Source organism: Salvelinus fontinalis, chromosome 34, assembly GCF_029448725.1.
Source record: "Salvelinus fontinalis isolate EN_2023a chromosome 34, ASM2944872v1, whole genome shotgun sequence".
NCBI classification, from domain to species: domain Eukaryota; kingdom Metazoa; phylum Chordata; class Actinopteri; order Salmoniformes; family Salmonidae; genus Salvelinus; species Salvelinus fontinalis.
In genome coordinates this window covers 21,635,559-21,657,122 of record NC_074698.1, presented here as the reverse complement: position 1 = coordinate 21,657,122, position 21,564 = coordinate 21,635,559, and the positions used below count along the sequence as shown (strand labels likewise).

General features: G+C 41.2%; 1 protein-coding gene across 1 annotated transcript; it reads right to left on the bottom strand.

Annotated features, from left to right (window-relative positions):
- Positions 1–2,329: 2,329 nt before the first annotated feature.
- Positions 2,330–5,749, bottom strand: LOC129832759 (phosphoinositide-interacting protein-like). Its single transcript, XM_055896759.1, has 2 exons — positions 4,064–5,749; positions 2,330–3,454 (listed from the first exon to the last, which is right to left on the bottom strand). Exon 2 carries the CDS (start codon positions 3,427–3,429, stop codon positions 3,025–3,027), a length of 405 nt encoding a protein of 134 aa, XP_055752734.1. The 5' UTR covers positions 3,430–3,454; positions 4,064–5,749; the 3' UTR covers positions 2,330–3,024.
- Positions 5,750–21,564: the final 15,815 nt, after the last annotated feature.

Sequence of the window (21,564 nt, the reverse complement as noted above, 5' to 3'; positions counted from 1 at the left end):
ATATGTTGGTAAGGCAACTGAAATCTAAAGAATATTAAGAAGTAAAATATAAAATAAATCACATTTAAAAAAATGCAGTCTGGTGGAATATACATTTTAGAAGTTTGTGCACATGAATAAAAACTAAATCAGCCTACTCAGTGAACAGTTACGAGTATAGCCCAAATGTCCATGTAATGTCAACATGCAGGTGAAACCAAGCTCAGTGCCCCAGGCCACACAACGTTTTGTTGAGGGTTTACGGCCTGCTTTGGCAATGCAATTGTTGTGGCACAGGCAAACCTGCCTGACTACTGTTTTTATGTAGTGTCAAAAATGGTAAAATGCAGGGGATTGCATTTCTGGGTCTGGCTTGGGGAGAGTCTGTGTTCAATTACCTGCCGTTCAGACAGGGGCCTCTGGGATTTCCGTCAGAGACTAATCTAGAAAATAGCTACAATGGACCTTAACATGTCGATATGTTTATATAACAAAATATAGCCTTTCCACATAATATTGATCCTAGAACATAAAAAGTTCACATAACATAACATGGCGATTATATTAATAATTGATATATAAATAAAAAACTAAAACAATATAATATGCATTCAGAGCAATATCTATAGTAGGCCCATATCCCTAGGACTATGTGTCATTTCACCCCATAATGATGATTCTTTGTTGTCAAGAACTGACGTCCAGAGCAGTACTGATTAATGTCCTGAATTGTCTGTAGTCCCATTCCGTGAAGCGTACAGTGTTGAAGGTAGTCTTGGGATCAGAAAGTGCTACGGAGAACCTTGAAATTCAAATGAGAAAATACCAAATCAATAGACTGAAAATGTTTCTTCCCGAATACAGATTTATACATTTTCCAGATTATCATTTTACTTTTCATTTTACAATTAGGCAATACAGTCCCCTAAATACCCCCCCCCCCCCCAACTAGCACCAAGCAGCTGATTCAAATACAGCCTTTCAACCTTACCCCTAGCGAGAGTCTGCACATCCACGTTCTATATATCTGGTGTCTGTTTCTCCTTCTCCATCGGAAAGGAGTCCAAGCTGGAGTCATAGCCGCCATTCTGATAACCGAAAGATTTCCCCCAGGTTATTCGAGAGGCGACGTGAACAGGTGAAGGCGTCACAGCTTTAACCTTGTTTTCCTCGGCATACTTTGTGGTTACATGTTCAGGTTTGCATTTTTTGGAAAGCCTCTCTGACAACTTTCTGGCCAACTGTACAAAACTCCGTTTCTTTTTCATTAAGCTTGTTCCAAAGCTGTCTTCTGAGACCTGTATATTTCCCACGTACCACATAATCCACCAAGCCAAACTTATGAAAATTATAATTGAACCACTGTAAATCAAGAAATCGCCATAAAACCTGCCATCGATACGCAAATTGGCAAAAATTCCAATGAACAGGATAATGAAACCAATAACATCAAAACCAATAGCCAGAAAAAATAACGGGACACACCCGCCTATGCATCTATGGTCCATCATTGTGTCGATACACCCTGAAAATAACGGAAGGTGCGTCTATTCTGTTCCTTCTATTCTTCTCGCACCCAGAGAGCACACCTGTTGTGAGCCGCCCCAACGTGACGTGTTCAGAGCGAAAGGTAGACAGTACACCAATTATTTTCTTCTTCTTTAACAAAAATGTAATTTGTCACGATAACAGACTATAATTTAATTGATCAGCAAACACATAAAATAGACAAACAAAAAGAGCTATACTTTGTTATGGCGCACTTATTTTACAGTAACCTATTCACCAGAAGTGGTTGTCTCACATATGGTGTTGTTGCTTGATGCAAATGATGCAGCTTGTGTGCAGGCCAACTCAGTTCCTTCGACGTAATGTAATTTGCCAGTCAAATGAGTATTCACCTACAAGTGAAAATACATAAGGGAATGTCGTGGAAATAATACTCTGCCCACCCTATACATCAACAAAATCGACCACGTTGATATAATTTGCCGCATTTAGACAAACCTAGTCAGTCACATACGGCATTCTGAACAGAAACAGAAACATTATTATTCTAATAGTATTTTAGAGTCACTCTAAAATTGAGGTTGTGTGAAATCAAAGTTTCAGTCCAGTCACGAGAAGGACATTCAAATGCTATGAAAAGTGTGATGTTCTTCACTTCCCCTTGGCACTAAAAACATTCCATTTGTTGGGCCAGTCAAGAGTCACACTGCCCGTCACAGAGATGACATCTAACACACACACACATCACTGGAAGTCTGTAAAGGCTGTGGATGTGATGAGTATAGCCTGCAGCTGAAAAGAAAATGCATCCATCACCAAATGTTATTTATTTTACCTTTATTTAACTAGGCAAGTCAGTTAAGAACAAATTCTTATTTTCAATGACAGCCTAAGAACAGTGGGTTAACTGCCTTGTTCAGGGGCAGAACAACAGATTTTTACCTTGTCAGCTAAGGGATTCAATCTTACAACCTTTCGGTTACTATTCCAACACTCTAACCACTAGGCCACCCCAAATAAGCACTTATGTTATTTATTGAATTATCCATGAATCAGTAGCCTACCACAAAGGCATGCTGTCAATACTCAATCCTGTTCTCATCAATGTACATGCACACACCTTTCTTCTCAATTTGCTTGTCACTCATTCTAATAATTATGCATAAAAGCAGTGGACTACATTTATAATTGTGTTAATTTGGCAGCATGGTAATTTTCTAGTACTTTCAAATGCTTAAGAACAAATGCCAAAGAACCACCTGTAACTTGGTTATAATGTATACTTTGTCATGCAGATATTAAAATACTGTATATATCTGTAGCGGTGGAAGAAAATAGAACGGTTCATGTCTCCCTACAAGTTAATTGTCTTTAGAGCAAACATTCATCATGTGAACATGTAGCCATGCTCAGCAGGGAAGTATCGAATCCTCCATTGTGCTTTTGGGAAACTAAATGGTCTGATAACCAGACTTTGAGCCTGAGGACTCTCCAGGAAAACAGCATACAAGATAGGGATACCCCGCCCGGCCCACCTCATAATTTAAAGACTGGTTGCCTGTAGTAACTGAAGGGCTTCTTCATGGTGGGCTGCTTCCTGTTCTCCTTGGTGATGGGGATCAGCACCACGCCCACCACCAGCACCATCAGGCCAATGGATACCAGGGCCGGGCCCAGGATGTTGGTGGCCTTCCTGCAGTAGCCAGCAAAATACAGGCCACTCAGGATGAAGCCGCAGGCAAAGATGCTGCCCCCGGTGGACATGAGGTGGAATGGGAACCAGTAGATCTCACATGTGCTGCGGGCCGACTCGTTGGTCCAGAGGGACTCGCTGCGGGACAGGCTGAACACTGTGCTTTCTGTCTGGGGAGTGAGCTGCCCCTGGGACTGGGATTGTAGGGTGCACTCCCCAAGGAGGATGTTCTCTGGTAGTCCAGGCATAGCCTTTAGCCTTACTCCTCCTCACCTGGGAGTCAGTGGAAGAAGGTGAAGGTTCAACAATGACCCATACATCCCTATCTCTTTCTGTCTATTTTCACCTGAAGCTGGAATTTAGAGTGGAAATAATTATTACCTAAAGGATAAGGGATCCAGGTTGGAATAGCTTCTACTCTAAACAATAAAATGTATACCGGTGTCATATTTTCGAAGTCTGCATTTCACGTTACATTCCTTGTTGTTTCAAATAAAAGGAATGTAAAAAAATGGAATAAAAATGTGAACGGCACTAGTGCGTTAGAATGCATCCATTAAGAGGAAATTGCCTCGTGCTTCATGGACGCACCCTATTTTATCTTGGATCTCTCCTCTGTGAGTACAACATGAAGCCCATATCATAACACCTCAGTGATACACATCAGTGTATCATACCACTTTCACTTAATACTTCAATGTCATGATAAAGGGGCGATGTAATACTATACAACAGATTGCAAATTCAAGTTTGCGTCTTACTATCCAAGCCATAAATCGAGCACAGAGCATATTACCAACTTTTAGAATGTATTTTCTCTTGGCAAGTCTTGAGAAAATACAACTCAAGGCCAAAATCTAAAGAGATCAGATAAAGACCTACCTTTGAGATGCTGAGTAACTTGCTGCTTTGATGTTATCCCTGTGGTGAGATACTCTCAGTGATCTTAGAGACCATTGCAAAAGACAGAGAAAAAAAATGAATAAAAAGCTTTGGGTGTGGATGTTTGTGGACCGCAAGCCCAATGTGGCCAGCTGAATGCACTGCAGATAACCTCCAGAAAACACCCGCCCCTATGGTCTCTCCACCTCCTCAACAGACCCTTCTGACTCCTATTCATGCTAGCCCTCACAGCATCTGCCATGGCTGGTATTAAATTAGTACTGATGATGCTTCCTGCCTGGACTAGGGGCTTGCCTTGCTGTCCCTAGAGAGATTTCATCCAGTCTCCCAAGTATTGAGTTGAGCCTTCAGAATTCATGTGAAGATGCATGTTGTGGTTAGAGAAACCTCTTCCCCAGATCCACAGGGTAGTGTTTGTTGATCTGAATGTCTGAAAGCCTTTATAACTGACCAGAAGAGAGAGAGAGAAGAAATCAATGTACAGGCAGACTATTAGAGATGAGAGGGGAAAGCAGGGCAGGGCACTGGCAATGGCTCAATGCTTCTGTATGGAAATCCTCTAGTATTTCTTATTTTATTCTATTGAACCAGGAAAATACCCTTGAGGTTAGAAACCTCATTGGCAGGGGGACCTGGCAAGAGGTCACTAGGAAGTAGTACGCGTGTACACTCAACACAAGAGCATAATACCAGCGGTAAACTGTGGCTATTTGGCCTTCAGTGGGGGAAAAAATCTTCCAAAACATTGTACCAAACAAAAAAATTAAGTAAAACTCAGAGACATCACCCACACTAACGTTACCAGCCACAACTACCACACTGCTTACACAACCTATGGTAGCCTAACGCCATCACTATCACACTATCACCAAAAACGACCACAGTGACACATCAAAGGATACGAGTTTGACAGGCTTGTGATGCTGAAAGGACAGCGACTGTAATACCAACGCACTCCATGTAGAAGAGAACACTTTTTGTAAAACACGTAAGCCAATAGAAAGACAGCAGTCACACACAGTTAAAGAATATGCCAGTAAGTCCCAATCATAAGAATACAAAAACACAAACATTAGGCTAAGCAATTCCAAATCTAAGTGTACATCCATTACTTCCCATTGCAAACATTGTTATCATGTTCAGCACACAAAGTTACCAGTGATCTAAAGTTTAAATGCAACAATGTTTCACACACATAACACATTATTTTCAAAGAGATAGCTAACAACAACAAGTGAGCTTCAATTTGAAAAAATAACAGTTCCAATCACCAGATGATGATCATTTGAAAGGTTACTTCTTGTTGAAAGTTGATTTTGAGAAGGGCCACGCTAACACATTAGCGTCAACATCCTCTTCGAAAACACCTGCTACTTAAGCCGCCATCGCACACAAGTCTACAACAAAAACTAGCTAGTTCAGACCTTGGGACATCTACTGCTCTTGAGAAGGTGGAAGTTTCCATAGGTATCTGTAAAAATAGTCTCACCCATTACAAGTAAAAATGTGATTGATTGATTCCACGGTCACTCCAAAATTCTGCTCTAATACAGTTGAATGGAAGATGCTTTCTATCAAGCTTCTGAAGGCCTTGCCAATAGTGACCTATCTAGCTAGATTTATCTCCCCAGAGGACCAAATAAAAATGATCAGTGCTATCCAGGATCCTTGGGACATCCCTACCCTAAACACTAACACTAACAATAACCCTAACCCTGATTGGATCTTTTTTCTCCTCAGTTTTAACCGTTTCCTATCCAACACAAATTGAAGAGATTAAATCAGAATGTCTTTTAAAATAATAATATAATAATATTATTGAGAGTCAAAATAGAAATTTAAACAACATTTATATTTTAAAAAATACAACAATTATTTTATAAATCATTTTATAAATTATAAAGCCTTCTCTGAAGGTGTAGAAGTATAAAAGTATAAAAGCGTATAAAAGAAGTGAAGACTGCTTCCAGAATGGACGCCCTTGTTTTAAACTTAATCTACTCGCGTTCGCATTTCCCGTTTCGTGGTTGCTGCCATATGCTTAACAAAGATTATAACGCCTGTGCACTACCAAAGGTGGCACAAAGGTGAAAACAAAAATGCATTTTGTGGATTTTTTTTATTCGACTTCTCTATGGGGCCATCAACGGGAATATGTTTTTGGGCTCAACTTCAGCTAAACTGCAGTCCCGAAAGTGCCCTCTAAGCACAGTGGAAAGTGTGCTTCCAGACCGGAACTCTGGCCCCCTGGTAGAAGGCCTTGACGGTTCCCACTGCACAATACAATACATTCACAATGGTTAACAACATTTTACTCTATCAGACCTTTAAACTCAGCAAGAAATACCCTCTCCTGCAATTTTAAGGTATTTTGCAGCTCGTTCCAAGACCAAGGAGCATTGTAGGAAAATGAAAATTTTCCACTTTCAGTCCTGGCCCTAGAAACTGAAAGATAGTATCAGCTGAGAACGGGTTGGAGAATATAAATTAGTTAGGAGCACAGATACTGTAAGTAGGCAATAGTCCAAGCACTGCTTTTTACACAAAGATGCACCAGTGCTTCAGACTTTTCATAGGAAGGGAGGGCCATTTCACCATGTCATATAGATCACAGTGATGGGTGAGTGGTCATGCATTTGTTATAATACTAAGCTCCCCGTGATACACAGTGTCCAGTATCTTAAGGGTGCTGGATGAGGCTTACATGTAAACAATATCCATATATTGGAGGATGCAAATATTGTTCAGGGAAAAATGATAAATGAAATATATTATCAGACTAGAGAAAGTGCCCTAAGACTCAGCAGATGCATCAAAAGGTGCAAAAATATCTGTAATCTGGACTAATTTCAGTGTTATTTTTAATTAAAGGTACACTGTAAAGTGGTTGCAATGAATTTGACAGTAACTTACAGGAGGCTCGTGGCAAGTAAAATTCTGTATTTCATATTACCTGCTGTAATATAAATACGGTATCGAAGCAAGTATTGTGTAATGACACTGTACAATACTGTAAAATTGACTGTATTATAATGTAAACAAGTAAATGCTACCGTAATCAGAATGAATGAATGGATAACTGACATTCATTGAGGGGAGGGGTTTGTATTTCAGAGTATTTTGGTTAGCTGCTAGGTAAGGTGTTTACACATTACAGCATATCAATTAATATTTGGTGTTTTATATAACTTGCACTTCTAGGAGCCATAAGAAAGGCTTCCAAACTGGTTGCGACTACAGTGCCAAACAGACCAAAATGACATGGCATTTAAGGTTTAAGACTCCAATCTGTCCCCTAAATATTTGAAGTTCTTAAGGCATTATAACCACATACCAGTTATATTGGTACAGCATTCTCAGTCGTGGGTACAACAAATAAAGCCTCTTACAAGACCCGCATCATAATATGTTAATGAGCCAGAAACAACAATACCGTGCACCCACTAGTGGTCAAAAGTTTTTTGCCTCTCACAATGCACCATCATTTACAGTATGAGGCAGTAAAATTATTGTTATTTTTTTTACTGTCGATAATAACAACAATTACAGTATAAATGACAGTTTTCTGTTAGAGTGTAGGTTATGTTATTTTCAATACTTGATCATTGTCTAAACTCCAACTCTTTGTAATGCACCCATATATAGCTAATAATTGACTTTCGTCAGGTTGTTGAGTCAATATACATTCTTTCCTAATTGGTGTTCCATTGAAGTGACCTGTTACGATCTCATCGCTTACAGTTGGTTTAGCTTGGCACATTGTATGTTGACTTGGGAAAAAACTTGGTGACAGTTGGTGACGATTGATCTTTGCAACATAATCACTTTGTTTAATTCAATCAGGATTCACAAAGAGCTCCTTGGCAGGGAAAATGGCTCATTAGAATTGGCTCGAATTTGCTATAGAAAAGCAATATTTGCACAAGTGCTCTCTATTGAATTATTCTCATGTTTCTCTGTCATGAGTCGTGACTGCACCATGTGAATGACTCGTGCTCCCTGACTGGGTGTGTTCTTACAATGTTGAACAAAGATTCCATATTGTGTCGTCAGAAATGTATTTGTGGTGCAGTAGGCAATATTGCCCACTAGAGGGCAATGCTGGTCTTTACTAGGTTTTGCTATATAGGCTCTGCATTAGAGATTTTGCACCAGGATTCATACTTGCGTCCTCTACCTAAGCAGAATTACTTCTCAGAATGTAACAGTTTTTGCACCGCTATATGTGAGACATGTATTAGCGGTTGCCTCTAATGTGCCAGCTTCTGCTTATGATGTGTTAAATCTATCTTAAATGGTCCATTTACTTTGGTCGTAGACACCTAGAGTAGTCACACACTGACATTAATTTATTATTACCTCATATTCTCTCAATAAACTTAGTTAATTGGATGAAGAGAGAAAAGACATGACTGTTGACTGGTCAATTGTAGTGTGTATACTATTTGCAGACATGTGCATCAAAGATACATGGTAAGACTCCCTGTTTTTTGCGGAAGGAGGATGAAAGCGAAAAATACATTTGGACGAATAAAGTCACAATGACTCTTGATCCTAAACAGCTCATCATTAAATATCGATGAACCCTCCAGATTCAGCTACATCCACTCAGCCTCAGACATAAATAGCATTCAGAAGAATACAATGATCTGTCTCACTATCACTGCAGACCCAGGTCACCCAGGTGACTAATTATTCTTTATGGCAAGTTTGCATCATTTGCTAGAAAGGCCCACAGGAGGAGCCATGCTCCCTGGTTGAGGGCAAACAACAGCCGCAGCATTAATTCAACTTATCCACTCGACTGCTGAGAGAGGCTGCATGGGATGTCCTTTGACAAGGCCTCCATATTTATTCATCGCTACTGAAGAGAAACACGTAGCACACCACTCAACAGTCTCGTATTATTGTGTATGTAAATCCGGGACACTCCATTTAGTATGATAGGTTACGTTTGGTATGGTTACACAAGACAGATGGTTACTTAAGGCAAAAACTTACGGTGGGTGGTTTGTCGGGGGTGGATGGGTAAGTGTATAACACAAACATCTAGCAACCCATAGGTTGCATGTTGAAATCTCATCATGGACAACTTTAGCATTTTAGCTAATTAGCAACTTTTCAACTACCTACTTATTTTTTGCTACTTTGCAACACTTAGCATGTTAGTTAACCCTTCCCCTAACCTTAACCCTTTTAGCTAACCCTTCCCCTAACCCTACCCCCTCAACCTAACTCCTAAACTTAACCCTAACTTTAGCCCCAACCCCTAACCCTAGCTAACGTGATCGACCTAGCTAAAATTCATAACATATCATAAGTTTAGCAAATTCGTAACATACTATACATTTAGCAAATTCGTAACATATAATACAAATTGTAATTCATAACATATCATACGAAATGGGTGATGGACATCCACAAATTAATACATACCATACGAAATGTAACATATCATACTAAATGGATTATCACGTGTTTACGTAAGGAATCATGCGAAATGCTCTGAGACCAGGTTGCACTCAAAGGAGAGGCATATGTAGTCTCCTGATGCTTCTTGTTCCTGGCTCCCATGCTACTGTGAAGTCAATGTCTTGCACTGTGCCACCCCTGCTAAAGTGTGTCAGGGAGATAGATAGACAAAGAGAAAGAAAGAAAGAGAGTCAGAGGGAGTAACAGAGAGAGAAACAGAGAGGGAGAGAGAGCACTAATGCATGCAGTTGGGAAGGTGTGGATTGTACAAACAGATCAATAGCTCAGGCAGGTCTTATTTCTGACAGATTTGTTTTCCCAGTCTGGTAATTGGCAGGGATGGAGCCCGCCACACTCCCTGGTTGATCTCAAGGTGCTCTGTTTGCCTTCTTTGCTGATGTCTGCCTTGGATTGTTCATTGAAGGTTGTTGATGGCTTCCGATTGAACTGAGACTTGCCACATGGTTTGGCTCTATATTAAAGTATGGGGGTTTACTGAGGATTAAGTTTAAGAAAGCTGTCTTTCATTATATCCTCTTTGAATCTTTAAATCTCTTACGAGCCTGGCCTTATCTATTAGTAATGGTGAAGGATCAGACCCATCTCTACATCTTTGTCAGTGCATGTTTCTCTCCCTCTAGCTGAGTGGTTACTATCATGGGTAAAACCAAACCCTTCAGGTTATGTGTCTCGGATTACATTTTCTGAATGGATCTTCGACAGGGAAGATAAGAATCATTATGCAAACAGAGTTCTGAAAAAGGTTTGATTCCAGGTCATAGTCAATTTTGAGTTCCAGGGATTCTAAATAGCCTTTTTGAAAGTGAGTTTCTTAGGTAACTTTTTGGGACGTGCCCTGTAGGTGTCATCTCAGTTTAAACTCTGTCACTGCTGTTCTGCATGAGTGCAGTTCTTTCAATGAGAAATACAACCATTCAGGCAGAACAGAAGACTTTCTTTATGGCAGAGGCTATGCCCGTATGGCACCATCAGAGTCCTAGATGAACTCACTCCGGAAGATTCTAAAGTTGGAAGATTCTAAATATTTTCATTTAATTAGTCGGTGGTGACTCGACATCTTCCATAGTGGTTGAGATGGGCCTCGGATATACTCCTACTGTCAGCTGGAACACACAGTGTTGCTGGATATGTGGAGCAAGAGGCTGAGAAGCTCTAGTCAGCCCAACCTACACTACTGTCAGCTGGAACACACATTGTTGGTGGATATGTGGAACAAGAGGCTGAGAAGCTCTAGTCAGCCCAACCTACACTACTGTCAGTTGGAACACAGTGTTGCTGGATATGTGGAGCAGGAGGCTGAGAAGCCCTAGTCAGCCCAACCTACACTACTGTCAGTTGGAACATACAGTGTTGGTGGATATGTGGAACAAGAGGCTGAGAAGCTCTAGTCAGCCCAACCTACACTACTGTCAGCTGGAACACACAGTGTTGGTGGATATGTGGAACAAGAGGCTGAGAAGCTCTAGTCAGCCCAACCTACACTACTGTCAGTAGGAACACACAGTGTTGCTGGATATGTGGAGCAAGAGGCTGAGAAGCTCTAGTCAGCCCAACCTACACTACTGTCAGTAGGAACACACAGTGTTGGTGGATATGTGGAGCAAGAGACTGAGAAGCCCTAGTCAGCCCAACCTACACTACTGTCAGCTGGAACACAGTGTTGCTGGATATGTGGAGCAGGAGGCTGAGAAGCCCTAGTCAGCCCAACCTACACTACTGTCAGTTGGAACATACAGTGTTGGTGGATATGTGGAACAAGAGGCTGAGAAGCTCTAGTCAGCCCAACCTACACTACTGTCAGCTGGAACACATAGTGTTGGTGGATATGTGGAGCAAGAGGCTGAAAAGCCCTAGTCAGCCCAACCTACACTACTGTCAGCTGGAACACACAGTGTTGGTGGATATGTGGAGCAGGAGGCTGAGAAGCTCTAGTCAGCCCAACCTACACTACTGTCAGCTGGAACATAGTGTTGCTGGATATGTGGAGCAGGAGGCTGAGAAGCTCTAGTCAGCCCAACCTACACTACTGTCAGTTGGAACATACAGTGTTGGTGGATATGTGGAACAAGAGGCTGAGAAGCTCTAGTCAGCCCAACCTACACTACTGTCAGCTGGAACACACAGTGTTGCTGGATATGTGGAGCAGGAGGCTGAGAAGCTCTAGTCAGCCCAACCTACACTACTGTCAGCTGGAACACACAGTGTTGGTGGATATGTGGAGCAGGAGGCTGAGAAGCTCTAGTCAGCCCAACCTACACTACTGTCAGCTGGAACACACAGTGTTGGTGGATATGTGGAGCAAGAGGCTGAGAAGCTCTAGTCAGCCCAACCTACACTACTGTCAGCTGGAACACAGTGTTGCTGGATATGTGGAGCAAGAGGCTGAGAAGCCCTAGTCAGCCCAACCTACACTACTGTCAGCTGGAACACACAGTGTTGGTGGATATGTGGAGCAGGAGGCTGAGAAGCTCTAGTCAGCCCAACCTACACTACTGTCAGCTGGAACACACAGTGTTGGTGGATATGTGGAGCAGGAGGCTGAGAAGCCCTAGTCAGCCCAACCTACACTACTGTCAGTTGGAACACACAGTGTTGGTGGATATGTGGAGCAGGAGGCTGAGAAGCTCTAGTCAGCCCAACCTACACTACTGTCAGCTGGAACACACAGTGTTGGTGGATATGTGGAGCAGGAGGCTGAGAAGCTCTAGTCAGCCCAACCTACACTACTGTCAGCTGGAACACACAGTGTTGCTGGATATGTGGAGCAGGAGGCTGAGAAGCCCTAGTCAGCCCAACCTACACTACTGTCAGCATCCCCTAGATGTCATTTGAGGTCAAGACGCTTTCAAGAGTGCCGATGCCGATGTTCTCTGCAGCCTTACACTTGAAAATGAAAATGAATTTAGCAAAGACAACGCGATTTTAGAGGACTGCCGTATATCCAACTCCCATTCACACAGACCTCAGTCCACTCGGAGTCCCAAACAAAAAGATTGAATGGCCTTTGGTGGTTAACAAACTTTTATTGTCTGCAATCCTTTCTGCTCTATATAATCCCCTTAAAAGCAATAAAGCCGGTATGGTGTCCACGTTGGGTAAAGCAATATACTGCAAGTTATGATTGTGCTTCATGAGAATCTGACCTCTAATTCCAGGTATTAAGAGAAAGGCTAATGGCATCAAAGGGTCAGACCATCCTGAGCCTTGGGAAATAAGAGCAATCGATAAGGGGTCAAAGAGATAAACAAGGTGCAGGCAACCCAGAAGTACGTATCTCTGCCTGTAAATATCTCTGTTCTCTGACCAACAGCACTTTATCATGCCGGTGCTGTAGATTTATACTCTTGAAGGATGCCCATGAAGTGAGGAAAGGTCTGCCTGTGACACTAGAGGTCAAAGGGTACAGTATATTACCAACCGTGTGGGGAGGAGGGTTTGTTTGTGGATATCCGACACTGCCAAACTGTGGCGAGGGATGTATCTCCCTTGGACAGCCCCCCCCCCCCCCCCCCCCCCCGACGTTACCTCCTAGCCGTAACTATAGAAGCTTTTGAAATGCTAATCCCCCTGTGAGCGGTGGGTCCAGTCGATGGTATTGATCCAACATGCCCATCAGCATTGTGGAGAAGGTCCCTCATTCTCATGGGAAAGTGCTCTACCATCCCTCCTCATTCTTACAGACCTCGATGACTTGTATGTACCAAAAGGGGCACGGAGTGCTCAGAGTTTAGTCAGGGCTAACCTTCAATGACAGCTTGATGGCTAAGGCAGTACAGATGTTGAAGCCTAATAAAGACAAAGGAGGCCTATTTTGCCTCATGCTTAAAATCCAATATGGCAGCTAGACTGTTACCTGTTAGTATTCTCTGTGGGGTATGTAACCTTGCAGACTTTAAATTAACAGGGAACTGTTTGAAACATACCTATGTTAGGATGTAGAAAGTAAGTATAAAGTTTTCACTCTAAAGTATTGCTTTTAAAGGGAATTTCCAACATTTTGGTATATATTGAACACTTGGCCTCTGTCACAATGGCTTCTCTAAATACATTTGTGAGTGGATGTATTTTTATCTTCAAACGCTTTTGAATGTCAGTCTGAGGGGAAGGTTCATCCTTGTGTTCAAGTGCAACCTCCTCGATTTTGAAGTGAGAGGCAACATGGCAGTTGGATATTACACTGCCCAGACAGAAACCCTGGAGACTAGCTTTCAATAACAATAAGAGGTGGCTAGGTGATGTGGCTTTCTGTCCCCTCAAACCAATGTGTGTCCTCATGAGGTGAATTCATTACATTGTTTCACATCTTGTTAGATTATGCTGGACTTCCCATTCAGCAAAGTCTAACTATTGCTGTCAGCATCTATTCATCCTTGAAATGTGTAGGTGGCTGACGTTCACAGTTTTTTGCAGATTGTTTTCACAACCGTTTACAAAGTGTTTAAATCGCACCAATAGCCGCAATGATTCAAAACCCTACAAATAGCAACAAATGGTTCTAAGACAACAAGTGAATGTTGTTCATGTCAAAACGGGTAACTATCAAACTCTTCCTAGATATATAGCCTAATGGTGGATGTTGTCAGGCAAGGCGGTTATTGGACAACACCATGAAATGTATACACTGAGAATACAAAACATTAGGAACACCTGCTCTTTCCATGACATAGACTAACCAGGTGAATCCAGGTGAAAGCTTTGATCCCTTATTGATGTCACTTGTTAAATCCACTTCAATCAGTGTAGATGAAGGGGATGAGACAGGTTAAAGAAGGATTTAAGCCTTGAGACAGTTGAGACATGCATTGTGTATACAGTATGTTCCATTCAGAGGGTAAATGGGAAAGACAAAATATTGAAGTGCCTTTGAACGGGGTGTCAAGAACTGCAACGCTGTTGGGTTTTTTCACGCTCAACAGTGTCCCTTGTGTATCAAGAATGGTCCAATGTTTGATCTACTCATTGAACCTTTTGGGTAATATTTCACATTGATCAATTCCTTTGGCTGTGGAAGACTCACATTTTAGTTTAAAGACTTTGTTGTTCTGTTCAGGCTCCAATTCTGATCTGTCCATACAAAGGAACACTCATGCCCCAGGATTATGTCGATAATATTGATTTTGTCTCTTATTTTCATCCTTTTTTTGAGAGAAAATAGATTTCTTTATTTCCTCACCAAAAAGGGAATGAAAATGTCATCACAGTGACCCCTCAAGTCAAATCTTCTCATGTTATTACATAATATATCTGTTTCTTAATCTGAATATAACTGATGTATATCATGCAATCAATCTAAGTATCATACTGTAACACATTTCATATTGGGTTAAAATATGATAGTCACAGCTTTTTGATTTATAGCCTTGTCAATGTACTCTGGGGATTTGTTTTATGAGAAACAGTTTTTGGTGGTACGTAATAACATGCTTAACATTGTCAGTATTAACATATTCTAGGAACCCTTAATTTTTCTGCTCTCACAGTTCATTATAAAGTGGTGTTTACTGAGGGACTAAGATACTGAATAATTCATGAGAGTGTTTTTCTTCCTTTGTATCAGATTTTGCCTTCTACAAACTGTCTTCCTGCATTTGAAGCATTGTTAAGCCTCTTCAGACTTCAGGGACAGCACAGCCATAATAATAACAAATAATTTGACCTTAACGCTGTTATCTTTTCACAATGGGAAACGCACATTCATTACTTCTGTGTGGTGTTGTGGTGTTTATCAAATAACATATTAGTCATAGCTTCAAAACCAGTTTAAAGGTCAGTATACAATTTATTCTCAGAAGATCTTAAGTTTTACCCTCTCCTTTTCTCTCCAGACTTGACGGACAGCTTCAGTGTACTTTGACTCAATACTAAAGTGATTCTTCACATTGAATAATTAAGATAAGATGAAAGGTGTGTTCTCCAGTGTGGACTCATAATGGTGAAAGAGTGACAAAGGAAGGTTGAGTCTTTTAGAGGTGGTGTTTAGGCTTTTTAATAATCCGCACTCCATGGATTTCACTCCTGCAGAAATCAAGGTCACGGAGTGTCTTCAGAATCTAGGACGCCTCGCCCTGTGAGACCTGCTGTTCATCTCACACCTATTATCATGGTGTGGTGGCAGAACGGTGTTTCCAACACGTGTAGACCGTGTGCACCACAATACTGCTATGTCAGTTGCAATTGGGGAGATAACAAGATGTTCATTGTGTAGGCAAAATGGTTAGACCTCCTCAAAGTTTACTATGCAATCTGCTCAAATGTTAGTCGAATATTTGCTGCACAGGGAATAGTGAAATGGGACATGGGGACTTTGATAGGAGTTTTGGTAGATTGAAGGGGAATTTTGTGCATATATGCCAACCATTCTAGCTGAATTTCATAAACCTGTGTGTGCATTTGTGTGTGCGTGTGTGTGTGTTAAATATACCTAGTGCTTGGTGAATGGGTCTTAGGCCTCATGTTGCACTCTCCACTCCAGCATTGTTGATTAATGGATTGGATTTGTGAACTTTTGAACTACCGATCTGCTGGAGGCCTTTCAGCGTTGTTTGCTTTAGAGAAACTTAAAAGGGTACAAGAGTATTTTTCCTTTTGTGTGCTCCCGCAGTGAATTCCTCTGAGGGATCTCAGCCTAGTTCCCTAGATTAAAATGTTCTGCCGTAGAAGGGAGCTGTTAAACTAGCAGAGAGCTCTTGCAAAGTAAATTGCCCCCTTTGCAAATATTAAAAAATATAGAGTTAACACACTTCTTAAGACCTTCATGGCCCTTGATGAGAATGTGTTTGTTGCATGCTGTGCACACAAGTGGAACCACAAGAAGTTATGTAATACAGTGAGTCATGAGAGGATTTCTCTCTCTTTCTCTCTTCTTGGTTAGTCCCACATCTTGTTGACAGAGGAAGGTGCTGTGAACGCTCCATTTACAGCATATTAAACTAAATGGAGGCTAACACCTCGACTTTAGTTCTCTCTTTAGACAGAGGAAACAGGTCCCAGCTCTCTTGCTCCTCTGTTACCATCAGAAACAGTGTAGTTGATTTAAACAATCCTGCTCAGTTAAGGAGAGATCGAAATTTACAAAACACTTACCCGGAGGAAGATGGGGGAGGGTCATGCTTTTTAAATTTCAGTCAGGGGGAAGGTTTAGTATTTTTTTTATTTAATCTGAGGGAGGATCATGTAATTTGTAATTGATTAAAACATTTAAATTTAACTAAGCAAGTCAGAACAAATTCTTATTCATAATGACGGCCTACCCCAGCCAAACCCAGACGACACTGTGCGCTGCCCTAAGGGACTCCCAATCATGGCCGGATGTGATGCAGCCTGGATTTGAACCAGTGACATCTCTTGCACTGAGATGCAGTGCCTTAGACCGCTGCGCCACTCAGGAGCCCACAAAATTGCTCAGGGTTTGAGAATTAGTTGGTTATTATAGTACCTCATGTGTGCCCGATGATGCCCCTCATCCCTGATTCTCGACTGGGCGCACAATATCAACTGTGCCTGGTGTGGTCTCAATCAAATGATCCATAGCCTATTCTATTGGCTATAGGCCTAGGTTATACGAAGAGCATGCTCGGAGAAGCACAGGGCAAAGTTCTATTTCCTAAGAAATTGTACTTCCTTCCCGAGTTTTTGAGCTGCTGGGATTATGTATATAAAATAGGCTACACTACGTTACACACTGCAATTCCCAATCATGAGCCTCGGCCTGCCCTTCTCTTGCTTTGTGCTGCCAAACCAATGATTGTGCTGTGTATGGTGGCACTTCAGGAGGCGAGGCAATTTGCAACAACAAAAAAAGAAACAATATCTGTGCACGCTGACTAGGCCGACTGATGTCCTGTTCAGTTTGAGAGGGAGAGTGTGAAGATGAGAAGGAGGACTGAAGGTAAGCATACGGACCAGAGGTAAGTATGCTACAGCTATAAATAATTAAAATAAAAAACAATATGTTTCGTTGCCCACAATGAAGCTATTTCATTTAAACAGTCTTCATTTTGATTTGACTTTAGGCTACTAACAACATGAGGGCTTTGTGATGGAGCCTATTTCTTCCTATTCAAGCCTATTCACAGACAAGATTATAGTCTACTATCCATAGATTTTGTCAGCCAATTCCTTCATTCACCATTAGGGTTTAATATTTTCCCGGTATTTTACAAATGTTCCATCCTGAAAATAAATCACTTTTCTCCTGACAAAACCAGAAGTGTCATTCAAAAGCATATAACTACTGTATATCTGGATTTGATTAGAGCTTTGATTAGAGCTTTGATTGGCATGAAAATTCCACCCTGATGCTACCTGAGTCTGATGAAGGGAACCCTGTTGTGCTTGAAAGTGAGATTCCTGTACAAGAAGGGCTAGCTTTGCACTAGTAGCTAAGCTAAAAAAGGGAGAGCAGCCATCTTTCCTTTGTTCACACTGATTTCAGCTTTCAGGGATAAGTAACCACTGGCGGTGAAGGTTCGCCAGTCATTTTTGAAAAAAACATTCCATGTGAGGGCACACGCCTTCTCACCTCTGTTACAACGGGTTACACTGTATGATATCCAACCAATGTCAACTGATTGGATATGTTGTCTCATTCAATTTAACAAGGAAGTTAAATTGCCAAACAAACCTTCTTCCAGGTTGATCATTTGGATAAGGACCAAATTAGTTTGTTCCAACCAATGAGACAATTTAAACGTTCCCACATTAACCTAGATACAGCGACACTTTCAGGTTAATTCAAGTTTGATTCCCAAATGGCCTATAGAGGTATGATTAATCAATAACATTGATTAATCAATTAAAATTGATTTTGCAAGTTCATTAATAGCCCAACTCCCACATTACTGATCCAGCATTGATGATTCATTGACGTCTATAAATGGATAACAAATTGTTTGTGCAGCTTCCAACAACCCAAACTTTACATACATTTAAATAGCTAATAATCATAATAATGAGCAAGCTGTCAGATGTGGTGCCACCCATTCCCTCACTAATAAGTAAACCCTGACCTCAGCAGCGATGCAAATCCTAACTATGACGAAAGGCTGAGAATGTTAGATCAATCAATCAATCAAATGTATTTATAAAGCCCTTCTTACATCAGCTGATGTCACAAAGTTCTGTCCAGAAATCCAACCTAAAACCCCAAACAGCAAGCAATGTATTTGTAGAAGCAGGCTTGTAAAGGCTTGTAAAAACTCCCTAGAAAGGCCGGAACCTAGGAAGAAACCTAGAGGGGAACCAGGCTATGAGGGGTGGCCAGTCCTCTTCTGGCTGTGCCGGGTGGAGATTATAACAGAACATGGCCAAGATGTTCAAATGTTCATAGATGACCAGCAGGGTCAGCAGGGTCAGAACCCTTGAAACTGGAGCAGCAGCACGACCAGGTGGACTGGGGACAGCAAGGAGTCACCAGGCCAGGTAGTCCTGAGGCATGGTCCTAGGGCTCAGGTCCTCCTCCGAGATAGAGAAGTTAGAAGCTTAATATGCATAACCTATAATTTATTAGCTAAATATTATGATAATACTGCATTGAATGTATTACCTGAAAGAGGTCATCTAGGACATCTATATATACACAGTGGGGAGAACAAGTATTTGATACACTGCCGATTTTGCAGGTTTTCCTACTTACAAAGCATGTAGAGGTCTGTCATTTTTATCATAGGTACACTTCAACTGTGAGAGACGGAATCTAAAACAAAATTCCAGAAAATCACATTGTATGATTTTTAAGTAATTAATTTGCATTTTATTGCAAATAAAGTAAAGCATTATTAAAGTGACTAGTGTTCCATTATTAAAGTGGCCAGTGATTCCATGTCTATGTATATAGGGCAGTAGCCTCTAAGGTGCAGGGTTACGTAGCCGGGTGGAAGCCGGCGTGTGATAGGCTGTTTTAAAACTCTATTTAGCTGCAATTAAAAAATGTATGTTTACAATCGAAAAATAAGGTGACCCTTGAAAGCCAGATGGAGATGTGTAAATTAGACACACACCCAGTCCTTATATTACTGTAGCATAGACTATGCTGCAGCAGCAAATGCAGGCCTACCAGTCACAAGAAAGAAAGTTACCATGATGAGATGATAGGTCTCAATGCATTGTGAACTGCGCTCCAGACTTAGATGCGCTTTCTGTCCCCACCCTGGGCGTTGATGACTGATCATGCAGATAGCAGAGAGAAGGCCATAGAGAACCCAGATTTAGACATTTCATATGATTTAACAGTTCCATTTTACATCATGCTGTTCATATAAATAATGTATTATAATTGACCAGTTTCTCACAGTTATTTATTCCTGGAAAAGGGGGTGGGTTTGGGTGGTAAATCTCGGTAACCCAGTTCCTGCTATTCAACCCTAGTCTCCATGCACTCCTTAAATATCCCAGTGTCAGTGAAGAGCTTGGTGTGTTGAGTTAAAACCAGGGCTGAATTGAGGGGGTATGTGAGGAAATGGCTGATTATATAACGCGATCTGTAACAACACTTTAGTCCGCAATGCTTTAAGTAAGAAACACGCTGTAATATGTGGCGAAAGACGTGACAGATGCATATAAGATATCTTTGATTTGTCTCTATGATATTCAGAGGCTGCGCTACAACCTTTGATAGGAGATTCAAAAAATGTACTTTGCTTGGGAAGTAATGTGTGATTCTGTCACTATCAATTGATGTTTGGCATTTCAACAGGCTATATAACAACATACTGACTCTAAATCAGTCAGGAGCAAGCCAGGTAGCCTAAGAAGGGCTGGAAATAAATAATTTTGTTTATAATATTATTATTTCAAGGCTATAGCCTGCCATTTAAGAAATCAATTGTGAAGCATTTGTGACATGCTACAGGCTGGCAGGAGAACTCAGCATTTCAACAACACATCAACAACAACACATCAACAACAGCACGTCAACAACATGCCTATAAATAATAACTCAGAGTTAAATAATAATGAAACAAAAAATGCCTTACTAGGCTATACCCTCAAATTAAAGCTGACAGTCTGCACTTTAACCTCGTAGTCATTATATCATTTCAAATCCAAAGTGCTAGAGTACAGAGCCAAAACAACAAAAAATGTGTCACTGGCCCAATACCTTTGGAGCTCACTTTATAGTATACAAAATGGGTTTTATGTATTTACCTGCCTGGGATTACTTAAGAAACTGTAAAAAAAAAAAAACACCAAGGAATGACACCTATCAGTTTGTTGTTAACAAAATAGCATGCTAGTGGTTGAACACATTCCTGGTGATGTTCCTGCATCATAAGGTGAGTGCGGCCTTCTCGTTGAATGATTTTTGCTGGCATTTGATCAAATGGAAATATCTGCCAATCACACACCAATGACTTGAGGGATTGCCTCATCTCCAGTCTGAGGTGCATTGATCCGTTGCTTGACCCTGGCCATGTGAAGTCTGGATGGGAGGTGAAGCTCCTGACTTGAAGTTTAGCACAGAAATTCAAAGTGACTTTGCTGTGGTAAAAAAAATATGAAAGGAAAGAAAGAAGTGAGAAGAGAGAAAAATAGAGAGAGCGGGAGAGGAGGAGGACCAGATGGAGAGTGAATTGTGGACTGTGTATGTATGTGTGGTGACTAATGGAAGCGGTTGTCAATAAGACAAAGCAGACAGCGTATTCATTAAGGTGGCAGAAACTACTGACAATAATTAAAAACACTTCCTGAGTAGTGGAGAAGTCGAGAGTGGAGAAATGTAAGCAATTGCGAGACTTTTGACTTCAGCAGTACATGCATAATTAATCCATATGACTGCAATTGTTTTGACAGGTTCTGAGTCACAACATTACAGAATTCATGACCGACTTTGTTAAACATGAGTTAACCCTTAAGGGGGGGATTTCCGACCTGAGTTAAGTGTATGTAAATGGAACGTAATTCCCTTTTTATGCACTTTTCCAGTAGTGATTTTAGCATGTAAATCTTGGTGGGGCAAACCATTTTGGGGGGGGGGGATGCATGCCAGC